Below are 14,402 nucleotides of genomic sequence, written 5' to 3'. Positions count from 1 at the left end.
TTGGCAGATATGAATAAATTACTTCATTAATTATTATGTAACCAATACATCTGTTTGTTGCATTTCAGGTGTATCAATGATTGGGCACTTAGCCAAGCATACAAATCCATATTATTTAACATGGCTTCATTTTATAAAAACTTCTACATACGTTAATTAGGGAACGATATTCACAATCAATTAATATTCTTTTTTATTTCAGATGTAGCAGCCAACACAAGCACGCAGCAGCGTGTCAATCTGATGCGACAATGGAGAGAAGAGAGGAGCATCGTCACTGCAGCATAGCGAAGCAGACCATTTTAACAACCCACCCTAGCGGTCTGCAAACTAGAGTTTCAGTAGAACTAGCCAACTTCGACGCGCTATGCCTTCACTCAGAATGCAAGAAGAAACAGTGGGACAGTCCTTTTCTGCACAGACGGGGCATTTTAGGTGGCGTTTCTGGTCACAATACCCCTATTTTGGGCAGACGAAGTGACGCTGTAAACGAAGGGAGACTGTCTCAACAATGTACACCAGTTATGAAAAGGCGGGAGGTAGACAGCCCCGGTGGTTCCCCTCTTCCGATGAGGCGGGAAATGGATGAAGACATCTGTGAGGTGGACAACAGTGTCATCAGTGGCTGGTTGAAATTCCGGGATAACAAGCGGGTGAGCTTAATTTATAAGCTTCTATAGAATTAAAATAGACTTGCGATTTATAGTAGGTATTCTATTTGAGCTAAGGTTTGCGGTATGTAGACGGTTGGCTGTGGAAAGACAATTGTGGTATTGCTAGGAATTTCCAGGATTTGTTGATCAACAGAGGGTATTGTTAATTGAATTCTTATTGTTTATTGTTCATATTATTGTGGTCTGCCTGCTGCTATTATTATGACCAGTATTTTTCCAAATCAACGAAATAATATCGTCTAACATAATATAAGAGCGCTATAAAAAACAGGGAGGTAAGTTCATAATTGGCGGAATAATCCATAAATGAAGCATGAAAAACATTAACCGAAAATGTCTACATTGATCATTCAAATTAATAATCCCATTACTGAAACCATATTAGTTACAGCTATGACAATAATTACCCACTACACTTGTTCCGGTAATATAACTTTACACGAATACCACTTTTACAGTCCATAACGAGAGCACTGTAAAGGTGTAAAATTTGAAGTATACATGTAACTAGACGGGGTCATGTTATCTTGGTGTTCGAAGGAGTTTACTCGATATCCAGGATAAAGTGGCCCTTCGGTTAACATGGCAAAGTATTAGAACTGGAGGGTGTGACGAGAGGCATAGTGCGGTGCAACTGGGCTAAGGGCTTTTCACCTTGTGAGTGATGTGCATGATGTTTATCGATATTTTATATTTATTGGTTTGTGCGATGTTTATGACCGTGAATTATTATCAATTATGGGTGATACAGTGTAAATGTTAAAAAATATCATTTTATTTATTAGACAAATAAGTGAGGTGATGGCTTCATGGTTCACTCGATATATTTAGGTAAGGGATACAGGTTAGTTTATAATTGATGTATTTTTTGAATAATAACAATATTTAACATTATTCATACATTTTATTTCAGCAATACACAACGAAAAAAAGGAAAAGGAAGCCGTTATAATTTTTTTCATGGATTATTTTGTGTAGGTAGTTAATTTTCATTAGTATCATGACGTACATTGATACCATAATAAACACATCTTTCATTGACAACTTGTGATAACAATCGATGCCAATTCATCGATATTCTCACACCCCTATCCAACATCAAAGTAATAGGTTTTGCCAGTGCTGAGTCGCAATCCTAGACACCACTAGATTGCGGACTCATTTATAACCCGTGTTTCGGTCGAATTACACGGCCCTAATTCATTTAGAGGTATGGGCTGCGGTCCTGGATAGATGTTGCGGTTGTTTCGGTTCTTGAAGGTGGATGTGGAAAAGGTGGATCTATATGAAGACGTGAATTGCATACTTCATTAAAAAATCTAAACTATGATCTGTATTAAATTTTCAGATATAGGTTGTGGTCTGTATGTTATAATATAACATAGATTATAGAACCAGTATTTTAAAATGTTTATAATAAAAGCAAAAATATCTCTGGACTATAATCCAGAGGTGGCGCGAACACCCTGTGATGGCGGGTACCTTTATCCATACTTAATATTATAAATGCGAAAGTAACTCTGTCTGTCTGTCTGTTACTCAATCACGCCTAAACTACTGAACCAATTTGCATCAAATTTGGTATGGAGATATTTTGATACCCGAGAAAGGACATAGGCTACCTTTTATTGCGAAATATGTACCACGGGCAAAGCCGGGGCGGACTTCTAGTATATTATATATATAAAAAAAACGTATATTATAGTCTGGGTAAGCACATTGGCTTTTAAGCCGGCTACCTCTTTGAAGCTGTAGGCTCTAGATTTGACGAGTGACCTACAAAACAACTTCTAAGAGAATACTTAGTGATAAATCAGATTTTCAGAATCAAAAATTAAATTTTCAATGCAATTTTCATCCTAATCGTTTGTGAGGTTTTTAGTCTATTGAAAATGAATATGTGAATAATGAACATCAACAACTTTCCTTAATTTTGACGAAACTATCATCTACTCGGATTCACAATATTAGCTAGTGTGATAGTTATACGATATTGAGGTAAGCAAGAATTTGCGGCATGCAGAGTCAGGTCAATCAATATATCTGCAGTTAACAGTGTGTAACGATAACCTCTAATTAAAATCACATAATCGGTTACATGATAATATTGTTTTATATAATTATCATTAAAAAGTTTTGTACTTTGTTAAAATTTGAATTTTCTGTCGTTACTAATAAAATATTTGAATTTAATTCAAATTTTACTAAAATATGAAAATATTTTATTTGTTCCTAACATGCTCAGAAACCGAAGTGATTTTCAATATTAATTTTTATTATTGCCAGGTCAGAGCTTTTTCGAGCCGCTAGTATATTCAGTTTGTAATCAGGAACTATAACAAGTATTTGTTTTTCCATTATAACTGAAAAAGTCATATAAAACTAATCTCAATACAAACTTTACATCCTTAATAAAAAAATGGTACAGCTATAAATTAGAAGCACCATACTCATTCCAACAATCACCATATAACTTCATTAGAATAGATTCGGCCATAATCCCGCTAGTACAAAGGGCCTAGTTGTAATTAAACCGTATTGCTTAGAACTGTATTTTGGTTATTAATTAAATAATGTGTACATATATTTCAATTTATGCGGTTAGCTTGGTTGACATAACAACTTCTGTGTAATCTATTAAATACTATAGTAAAATTTAGTTATAGATAATGATATATTATGCTAGAGCATGTAATATTATGTGGAAATAAGGAGCAGCTTAATATATACTTACGTTTACATTCTCCTAAGCACAAAGTCACATCAAAATTAGTTCGTCCATTTTATGCTTCAGCCGTTATTATTATGTATAGCATAGAAGAATTGTTCCTTAGAAGAAATATTTCGAGTTTGTTCACAAAATTATGCCTGTTTTCTTATATTAATACAAGATTTCACCTACATACAATCTTATATACAACAACGATGCATAAAAAACGTTTCCACACACAAGATAATTGTAACACGAGCGATTTCCCCCGATAAACTATTTCCTTGTTTATTGGGGTCCACATGATTTACCGTCCCCGGACAAGTCCCGTCCGTACCAGCCGAGTGTCCCGTATTTGTCCACGACATGGTTAATGTGCGTTATATTTTAGACACTTGTTAAGATGTCTCCATTTGTCGACAAATACTTAGTGGTTGTTTTGTTATATTTTTGCGGTTCTGTATTTGATGTGTGTTTGGTTTTGCGCTTCTTGAGATTTATACGAAAATGGGAAATATAAATAGGTTTAGGTGTGAATTGTAGTTTGTTTATGGAAGAAAAATTTACGAAACACTTATAACAAATTTATATATTTCATTTATACCAACTTAATATTCTTTAGTGCTAGTCAAAAAAAAAAATATGTATTAATATTGTTCATGAAAAATACAAATCTATTTTTTATTTATTAGGTACCTATTATTTAAATATGTTTCTTTTAATGTTCTTCCCCAGATTGTTTCTATCGTGCAATAAATAAAATAAAAAAATCCTATAAATTACTCCTGATTTAAATAAAAAATGCGTCATCAAGTTATCATTAATTAAAAATTCTCCCGCAGAACGTCCAGAACATGCAATTGTGAATTAAAACTTTATTATAAAGGCCCTTTACATAAAATAATGATTGAAGTGATCCCAATAGACGGGGATGGGATAAAAATTAATTCCGCCGGCAAAACTCGAAAGACAAAGGTAGAATTCACGGAATATCTTTGGCAGAATTTTTTTATACGTTCTGGTCGCGCCAATATAAAAATATACGTAAATATATTCTCGATATGAAAGTGGACTGTATTTTGATCTACGTGGTGTTAGCAAAGAGGGATAGACAGGATCATACGGCACGTACCTCGTCGGAGGGAGTAGCGTCCAGAACACACGCGCCGCCACGCGGTCAGGGTCCTCCAGCTCGCGGCGGGCAAGAACGGCGTCCAGTCCCACACTCCACACAAACACACACGCGGCGGTGAGCGCGACCAAGGGCCGGGGCACGGGATACCCCGGTGGTGTTACAAGGGCACAATGCCTGATGATCTAGAGAGCCTCGTGGAAGCTCTCCGGCGGTGGCCGAGTCCCGAACCTCGCGAAGGAACGGAGCGAACTCGACTGACTGCAGCGACAAGCACGTCGCGTTCACGTCTTATTGGACGTGTCACGTGGTTAGTGACCACGCGATGATTGGTTGTGCTCGTATGTAGGGAAGGATGAAGGAACACACCACAAAATAATAAACATTTAATTTCTACATTTACTATTTTAATTATATTGGCGTTACCATATCCACCCGCCCTAAATGGGTCACCATTTAAAACCAATCATAAGATACAGCGAAAAACTATGACTCTAGGATCGCATAATGCGCGCGGGTTAATAAAAGTCCTAAGAGCCACGGCGGTAATATAAATAACAAGTTCTATGGCTCCAGGAGCGCAAAATGCGAGCGGGATAATAAAAAATCCTAAAAGTCACGGCGGAAATATAACTAACAAATTCTATGACTCTAGGATCGCGTAAAGCGAGCGGGGTATAAAAAATTCCTAAAGTCACGGCGGTATTATAACTAAGAAATTATAAACGAAAGCGGTGCAAAACTTAAAATTAAACTTAACTAACTGCGGTAATATACTAATGCGATATAACTATTGTCTTGGAAGCGGACATAAACGAACGACCGGGCGAAGGTAAGTTCCCTTGGCGGTTCTAACTGTACAAACGCGCGCGACGTCGTCCTTTGAAGGATGTACTTTCTCTACGACGGCTAAAGGCCAGGTTAGGGGCGGTGCATTATCATTTATTACAACCACGACCGTTCCAGGAGTAATAGGTGTCGAAGGCGTATTCCATTTCTGCCTAACCTGCAAACCGTGTAAGTATTCCATTCTCCAACGTTTCCAAAACGACTGAACTAACTTGTCCAGTAGCGAATGCCTATCAAGCAAACTGACGTGATCAGATTTGACTTGCGGCGCGGGTAATGATAATAAAGGCGCGGTATTCAAAAAATGACTCGGTGTTAAAGCCGAGGGTTCTGCGGGGTCAGAACTCAGTACTGTCAGCGGTCGCGAGTTAAGTAAACACTCAATTTGAGTGAGAACAGTACAAAGTTCTTCATACGATAATATTTGTTGACCGATAACTCGAAACAAATGCGTTTTAATTACTTTCACCATACTTTCCCAAGCACCTCCAAAATGTGGAGAGTTGGGACAAATAAACTTCCAATTTATACGACTCTCAGCGAACTCATGCTCCAGGTTCGAACGATATTCGTTATTAAGAAATTTATATAAATCGCGGAGATAGGAATCGGCTCCTTTGTAATTAGTACCGTTGTCCGTATACATAGTATCAACGGGTCCTCGACGCGAGAGAAACCTTTTAAGCGCGGCAAGAAAACTAGGAGTGCTGAGGTCGGTCGCAACTTCGATGTGCACTGCACGCGTAGTGAGGCACGTAAAAATACACAGGTATGCTTTCTCGCTGTGAACACCACGGCGGCGCACAGGAGTGTAAGCGATAGGCCCTGCGTAATCCGAAGCTGTTACACTGAATGCTTTAACGGCTTGGCGTGTACGACATTCAGGTAAATCAGCCATCAGCGGGTAAGTTGGACGCGGTTTCATGCGGAAGCAAGTATTACATGAGTGAATTCTTTGTCTAACAATACGGCGTGCGGAAAGAATCCAATACTTTTGGCGAAGCAACGACATTAAAAGTTCCGGTCCGGCGTGCATATATTTAATATGATAATAATCAATGATCATGTTAACGATATGATCATTGCGCGGTAATATCACTGGATGCTTTTGTGCATATTCCAGGGCGGAATTACTCAGACGTCCTCCAACGAGGATAAGTCCGTTGCGAATAAAAGGCCTCAAGCGATTAAAAGCCTGCGAACAAGATTTATTATTGAGTATATTAGAATACTCCTCTGCAAAATATTTATTTTGCAGGGCGGCGAGAATTTTATTCTCAGAGAAATTAAGGTCCTCTGCGGTCATCATAACACCGCGGCGGGGTAACAATTTAAGGAACCTATAAATATAAACAACAACGCGTAAAAGCCTACTCCATGAGGATACGCGAAGGGCGGTATCATATAAAGCGCAATGCTTTATAGGCGAGCACACAGTGTGCGTTAATAATTTTCGTTCGGGAATGTCTGCAATAGACTCACCATCGAGACTCCTAAGAGGCCAATCAGATGGGTCCGAACGAGCCCACTGGGGTCCTTGGAACCACAGAGGGTGCGAGACGAGATTTTGTGGCATAATGCCACGCGAAAGAACATCAGCGGGATTTTCAATACCAGAAACATGGTAGAAATTATCTGATGGGATGTTATCTGTGATTTTCACAACGCGGTTTGCGACAAACGTCTGCCACTGGTGCGGCGAACCTTTAATCCAATAGAGCGCGACTTTAGAGTCGGTAAATGCGTATGCATTAATTTTGTAGTGTTGTGAATAACTGTCAAGGACAGTGCGAAGCAGCTTTGACATTAGGAGTGCACCACAAAGTTCTAAGCGAGCGATTGTTAGCGGTTTAGATGGAGCGACTTTAGATTTAGAACAAATAAGACGAATGACGTTACCAGAGACAGTGCTGACATGAGCGTACACGACTGCCCCGTAGGCAAGTTCACTAGCGTCAGAGAAGGCCAGAAGAGTGAGAATACAATCACAAGTAAAACCTATATGACGTGGTATGCGAATATCATTGAGAGCTGGTAATTCATCACAGAACTGTTTCCACATTTTAATAATGTGTGGAGGCGGAGAATCATCCCAATCAAGATTAAGTTGCCAAAGTTGTTTTATTAACAGTTTGGCATACACGACTGTGGGAGCAACGAAGCCCATTATGTCCCACAGACGGGCGATAGTTGACAAGATGGAGCGCTTAGTGCACATCACATCGGCGGGTGCGGTTATTTTAAAATAAAAACAATCATCAACAGTAGACCAATGCAGACCAAGTAATTTATGTTGCACGGTCTTATCAAACTCCACCGCGGAGGGTAAAAGTTTGTGCGAAGCGGGAAGATTATCTAACACATTTTTGCTATTACTATTCCATTTAATAAGATCCCACTGAGCTCCCTTAAACAAATCGATGAGCTGCTGCGACGCGGAAACTGCTTCACATTCCGTGGGAATAGAGAAGGCGATATCATCCATATACAGCGAGGAAGACGCAATGCCACTCGCGAGCGGATATTTCGCGCCGTCATCTTCTACGAGCTGTCTTACCGTGCGCAGTGCATGATAAGGACTAGACTTGATGCCGAAGCAAACTCGATTAAATTGATAAAGCAGCAGCGGATCCTGCGGGCTGAAACGATATAAAAAACATTGAAAACGACGATCAAACTCACGTACGAATATCTGCAGAAACTGTTGGCGGCAATCGGCGGTCATGGCAATCGCGTGGAGACGAAAACCTAAAATTATTGTAAACAAATTGCCTTGTAAATTCGGCCCAACATGCAGAAGGTCATTCAACGAACGCTGGCTTCCAGAAGTTGGCATGCTAGCGTCTAAAACCATGCGCAGCTTAGTCGACGATTTATCCTCGCGCAGAACAGCGTGATGCGGTATAATATAAATAGGTGTAGGGTCACGCGGATCATACGGAGGCGCGGGTGAAATATAATTTTTCGTTAGATAATCTTTTATGACGTCATCATATGCCAACCTTAATTTAGGTGAAGCCTGTAGCTTTCTTTCGAGGCACATGAAACGCTTGCGGGCAATATTAAATGAGTCACCGAGAGTGTAGAAATCGTCCTTAAATGGAAGCGAAACAATATATCTACCACTCACGGGATCGCGGGTTGTAGTTAATTTATAATATTCTTCACATTCAACATCATCGGGATGTTGAACGGGCGGTGCGGTAGGAAGCTCCTCGAGCTCCCAGAAACGCCTGACTAATGAGTCAATAGCGGCGGTCTCTTGAACGTGACAACACGTCAAGGGCGGTTTATGTATGTTAGGTATGGTGGGTACTGAACCCATTATTACATAGCCTAACACCGTGCGCAATGCAGCGGGCGCCGACGAGTCACGAGATGCATGAACTACGTCGGGGAGAAGCAGATGAGGGAACAGAGAAGCACCGATTAATAAATCGATTTTATTTGGCGTACCAAAACTCTCATCTGCGAGCGGTAAATGTGAAATATGCGATAAGACAGAAGTGTCTATAACAGCGGTAGGTAGTAAATCCGTAACATGATCAACAACTAGCGGTGAAATATTAAAAGATATGTTGTTGTCAAGACGCGAATAAAATTTTATATTTACGGAATTACTATTTACAATTTTTTCTGAACCACCGAACCCCTTTATAATAGTACGTTCGGCTTTCTGCGGTTTAATACCTAAACGTTCACAACATTCATTCGTAATGAAGTGACTTTGCGAAGCGGAATCTAAAAGCGCGCGAATAACAAGCCGTTCGCCTTTACAATTATAAGATACGACTTCAGCGGTTGATAATAAGATAGTATGTTGTTTATTCGCGGGCGCGTTGCATTGAAATGCGTTATCAGTATCAGCTGTATAGCTAGCGGTACATAGCGCAATGTCGGAGCGGACGCACTCGCCCGACGGCGGTGACGGCGCAGGCAACGGCGGTGTGCTGCGCGGCGGGGGGTGAGACGCAGGCGCGGGAATGTAAGATTCGCGTTTTAAATGTAACATCGTATGATGTTTTAATTTACAAATGCGGCAATTAGAATTAGACGAACAACTAGAAACTCGATGTTTTATACTGAGACAATTTATACACGCGTTTCTATCCTTTACGTATTTCAAACGTTCCTGCGGACTCATTTTGTGAAAACTTGAACATTTATATAAATTTTGATGCGTAATATTTGTACAAAGACAACTATATGCGGAATCAGCGGTTGTTACGTAAGACTGATACTTAGGCGGAGCAGACGAGATATTATTTGAACTGCGGTTATAATTATTATACTTTCGAGGCGGTTTATTTATTCCCGAATTTGTGGAAGGATGAATGCGTTCTAATACCTTCGCACGAGTTTGAATAAATTGAACTAAATTATCAAAAGTAGGCATTTCACTACCAAACTTAGTCTCGAAAGCGCGAACAGTATCTGAGTCTAACTTCTTCAACGCGATATGAACAATCATTAAATCTGTAATATTATCTAACTTTATATTCTGTAAGGCACGCACTGCGCTGATAAAGTTATCAGTAAATAAATCAAAGTTTGTTGCGGATGGAGAATGCAAAGGTTTAAAATCAAACATTTGATTTAAATACGCGGAAACCAACATACGTTTATCATCATATTTATTTTTTAAAGTTTGTAAAATTAAATTATAATTTTCAGCGGAGGGGGTTATACCAGCTATAACAGTTGTGGCCTTCCCCGTTAATTTACCTAGTAAATAATATAAACGCTCGGCATCTGTAAGGCCGGGATTGTTATGAACAACTGATTCAAAATTCGAAAGAAACAGCGGAAATGAGCGAATATCACCCGAAAATGGTACTAATTCGATAGGCGGTAATTTAGGCCTATTTTTATGCAAATTATTAATATCTCCGTGTGACGGACTTGGTTGCGAATATTGCGATTTAATTCTTTTAATCCTGCTATATAAAGACTCGAATGCAACGAGGCTTTTATAATCAGGTTTCGCGGTAGGTGTTAATAATAATAAGCGAGTATTGTATTCGTCTAAACACTGTTTATAATCATCGCGTAATGATTCTACCTGCGCGGACTCGTCAAGGAAACTTTCCATAAGCGCAGCGTTGTTTTGAATGTTCAAAGACAAATCATAAATTCTTTGCACCATTTCGAATATAATTTCGCGTTTAGCTAATAACATGGATAACTGCGAATCATTTATATCTTCCGAATCATTAACATCCGAAGCGTCACTATCAGGTAACTTAGTCATTTTCTTAGGCGGCATTTTTTAATAACAAAAGTATATATTCAAACAGAGAATGTTACAATACAAGTTACAATAACAAGTAATACGACTAAATAAAGTAGGTCAGCGACGCAAGCGTAATATGAACCGAGTATGAATTTTCAATATGGTCGGATTATAACAGCGGATCGCGGAATGACCTAGATAACGTTATAAATTTCGAACGCGGGTAGCGGATAAATAAATATGATGAAATATGTTCGATTTATAATGATTTTAGCGTTATAACTGCGGATAAACGATATGAATATAGTTTTAATTAACTATTTTAATAATAATATACGCGTAACTTAATGTTACGGGCGGAATAAAATATATTTTAAGCAAAAAATAATAGATGACGCAATGTCGATCTATGCGGTATATTATAGTTATTTCACAATGAATGTACTATTAAATCGCTTATTAGGGCCTACAATGAGTATCCTAATAAGGGCGGGTTAAAAATATATTTTATATGAATAGTAGAAGACGCATTGTCGTTCTATTATATGCGGTATATTAAATAGTATTTCGCATTGAAGATACTACTAATCGCTTATTAGGTCCTACACAATGAGTATCCTAATAAGGGCGGTGGAATCATCAGGTATTTATACGGAATGACCAAACAATGGTTACTATCCGGGTCGAAGGTACCACTCAATGGTCGCGCCAATATAAAAATATACGTAAATATATTCTCGATATGAAAGTGGACTGTATTTTGATCTACGTGGTGTTAGCAAAGAGGGATAGACAGGATCATACGGCACGTACCTCGTCGGAGGGAGTAGCGTCCAGAACACACGCGCCGCCACGCGGTCAGGGTCCTCCAGCTCGCGGCGGGCAAGAACGGCGTCCAGTCCCACACTCCACACAAACACACACGCGGCGGTGAGCGCGACCAAGGGCCGGGGCACGGGATACCCCGGTGGTGTTACAAGGGCACAATGCCTGATGATCTAGAGAGCCTCGTGGAAGCTCTCCGGCGGTGGCCGAGTCCCGAACCTCGCGAAGGAACGGAGCGAACTCGACTGACTGCAGCGACAAGCACGTCGCGTTCACGTCTTATTGGACGTGTCACGTGGTTAGTGACCACGCGATGATTGGTTGTGCTCGTATGTAGGGAAGGATGAAGGAACACACCACAAAATAATAAACATTTAATTTCTACATTTACTATTTTAATTATATTGGCGTTACCACGTTCATTAAATTACGAAATGAGATGATCCAACATTTTACCTGCATTTCTAATTTATTTCACGGGGTATTTATGAAAGGTCATTAACTCCGCTTCATACAAACGGATTATTTCAATAATTCAAAAGCAAGAAAGCGTATAATTTATCCGGAGGGATTGGCTCATGTTACAAGATCTTTGATGTATTGTGAACAATATTACTCAGGAAACGTATATAATATAATATATAACAGGAAAACATTTCAAAGATTTTTCTAGTAAAAAAAAAGCTTGAAGTCTATTTTAATACTTATTTACTGTTTCCTACATAGCGGTACCAATTAATACATCGAATTAAAACAACAACATAACAATAATATTACTAAACACTTTATTTATCTCCTACAAAAATTCGTACATAATGTCTCTAACCTTATTCACTAACGTCTAGTATGAAAAAAAAAATGAAAAAAAAAATGAAAAATTATTTATTTCAGCAAAAACACAGTATGTAACAAAACAAAATTTAACAACATCATATTTTGCTGTCACTTATTATACAATATAATTATTAACTGTAGCTCCCACACTAAGAGAACTTGTGTCGTGGGAGCTGGTACGATTATAAAGAATGGATTTGCTCGTGGTACCGTAATTGTTGATTAAAAAGATTTAAAATAACTAATTTAAAAAGTATAATTCCAACATCCAACCAAATTAATATCACCTATCACTTCAATTACAGATAATAATAGTAAGTAATAAGTAAGTAATAAAAGAATTCTTCATTTTCCACCAATATTACAGATATTCGCTTCACTTCTTTCGTTACACCACAATAATTTCTCGACGTATTTTTACGTCTCCGGAAAAACGCTTCGCGGAATCTACGGAATGTCTCATTCAATTGTACAAAGCTGGCTCGCTAAGCGATTTTTAAGCCACTTCATATTTTTCGTGGATAATTATTTTAAACGTCGTACACTCGTACATATATTATAATGTAAAATGCCGTAATGAGCGATGCTTTGAAATTCTTTTGCTGTTCTCTTTATTGCGTTCAATTTGATGTTGTATTTCTGGTATTATTAACGTGACGAACGTAATTCTTATTATTTACTTATTAATCCTAAATTATAATGAAAATATTTAAGGAAAGATTAAGCGAATTTTAAAATCTCTTTTGAAGAGTAGGTATAATGTGTAGAAATAACTCTTTGATTGCAAACAAAATGAAACTATTGGTCAACTTTAGATTGTGTGTTTATCAATGAATAAAATAATTAAATTTTAAGTAATATTACTTGACCGTATACAAAAATCTTAATCCATCCAATTCTTGGGCATCAGTAAATTAAAAAAAGGAAGCATCACGGAGGAATTTCCGAACATTTTTAAATGAGTGTCGCGTAGCCACGCGCTTCGTCAATGTCGTTTCTGAACGCGAGCCAATGTGTCACCTCATCCGCCATCTTGAATGGCGGGAACTTTACCGCCTTTTTACTTTTTTACTGGGTCACTGGTTCATTGGATAGGTTAAAAGGATAAATGTATTAAGGGATAGCTATTTTTAACGTCGAATAGCGGATTTTATGAGAATAAAATGTGTTAGAAGGTAAATATTTTTTGTGGAATAAAATTATTTCATGTGTTATTCTAGAAAGCTTTGCTGTTGCAGTAAAATTATTCATTAAATGATTTTATTTAAAGGAGATAGAGAGATGTACTATTAAAAATGCATCTAATATGCATCAAATATGCATATTAAAAAATGAACATCTCGATAATGCAAGATTCCTACTATTAATTTAGACAATTTAAAGGATTCCCTTTAAAATTTTCATTACACATCTACGTCTCCTGAATACATACATAACATAATAGTTATATATTTTAATATGTATCTTGCTGGAATACAATTTTAGTGTACAAGGCAATTGCCAACTCCACAATTTATTGTATTGTGTTTGTTTAAGAAAAATAGGCTTTATTCGAAGTAAATAAGAGTTATATCAGTTATACATTGCGATGTCTTGGGGAATGTATCTTGAATGAATTATTTATTCAGGTTTGAATTAACATATCAAGAATGTACTGAAATTGTAAAGAGGAGTTATGAATAATTGGATATGGCACAGTTTGAAATATTGGATATTATAATGTTTAATTTAATTAATTTGTTTCTGTTTATCTGTACTTTCTATTGACTGAATAGGAACCTAAGAAATATTATTCGGCAATTCTGTAAAAATTATGTTAAGTGTAGTTGATTTTATGAAATAAATTTGGAATGATGTAGCTGTAGCTATCTACGTATGAAATGTGATTTTGATTTTACAATCTAGTAGTATTTATTCATAATTTATTAACACCTACCTGCAAATAAAATGTTTTATAATTCTGTGTTATCTCGTATTCTCATTTTCAAAATGTTTCACAAAAAAGATGAAATCTATGTAGGGTAAATCTATGCTGAACAAATATTTCTGTTACTTTATCATCACCTTAGTCAGCCTATGTACTAATCAATCAATCCCAATACAATAACTTTCTAGTTTCTTAAATAAAAAATATCACAAAACAAA

At 37.6% G+C, this 14,402-nt stretch overlaps 2 protein-coding genes across 2 annotated transcripts in view; one reads left to right on the top strand and one right to left on the bottom strand.

Moving 5' to 3' along the window:
* Positions 1-251: 251 nt before the first annotated feature.
* The window catches only part of LOC149480777 (uncharacterized), a 291,170-nt gene continuing 277,019 nt past the window's right edge, over positions 252-14,402 (top strand). Inside the window, exon 1 of the mRNA XM_089705730.1 lies at positions 252-653. Within this exon, the coding sequence (XP_089561856.1) occupies positions 252-653 (402 nt within the window). The remainder of the gene's footprint in view (positions 654-14,402) is intronic.
* Positions 3,411-11,833, bottom strand: LOC149480781 (uncharacterized). Its single transcript, XM_089706071.1, has 3 exons — positions 8,822-11,833; positions 5,578-7,363; positions 3,411-3,420 (listed from the first exon to the last, which is right to left on the bottom strand). The coding sequence occupies exons 1-3, from the start codon at positions 10,629-10,631 to the stop codon at positions 3,411-3,413; spliced, it is 3,606 nt and encodes a 1,201-aa protein (XP_089562197.1). The 5' UTR covers positions 10,632-11,833.

The sequence above is a fragment of the Colias philodice genome, chromosome 17, assembly GCF_061535455.1.
Source record: "Colias philodice isolate Cphi_HAF_F1 chromosome 17, ilColPhil1 Martin Lab GWU primary, whole genome shotgun sequence".
Classification (NCBI taxonomy): Eukaryota; Metazoa; Arthropoda; class Insecta; order Lepidoptera; family Pieridae; genus Colias; species Colias philodice.
The sequence above is the reverse complement of the archived record's forward strand: the minus strand, read 5'-3'. Positions and strand labels throughout refer to the sequence as shown.

Excerpts from the sequence above, each read along its gene's own strand:
- LOC149480781 (XM_089706071.1), bottom strand. The coding sequence starts at position 10,631 with ATGCCGCCTAAGAAAATGACTAAGTTACCTGATAGTGACGCTTCGGAT. Across the intron at positions 7,364-8,821 it reads GCTCGCAGATGAGAGTTTTG|GTTTTACTTGTGATTGTATT; the intron begins GTACGCCAAATA and ends CACGTCATATAG.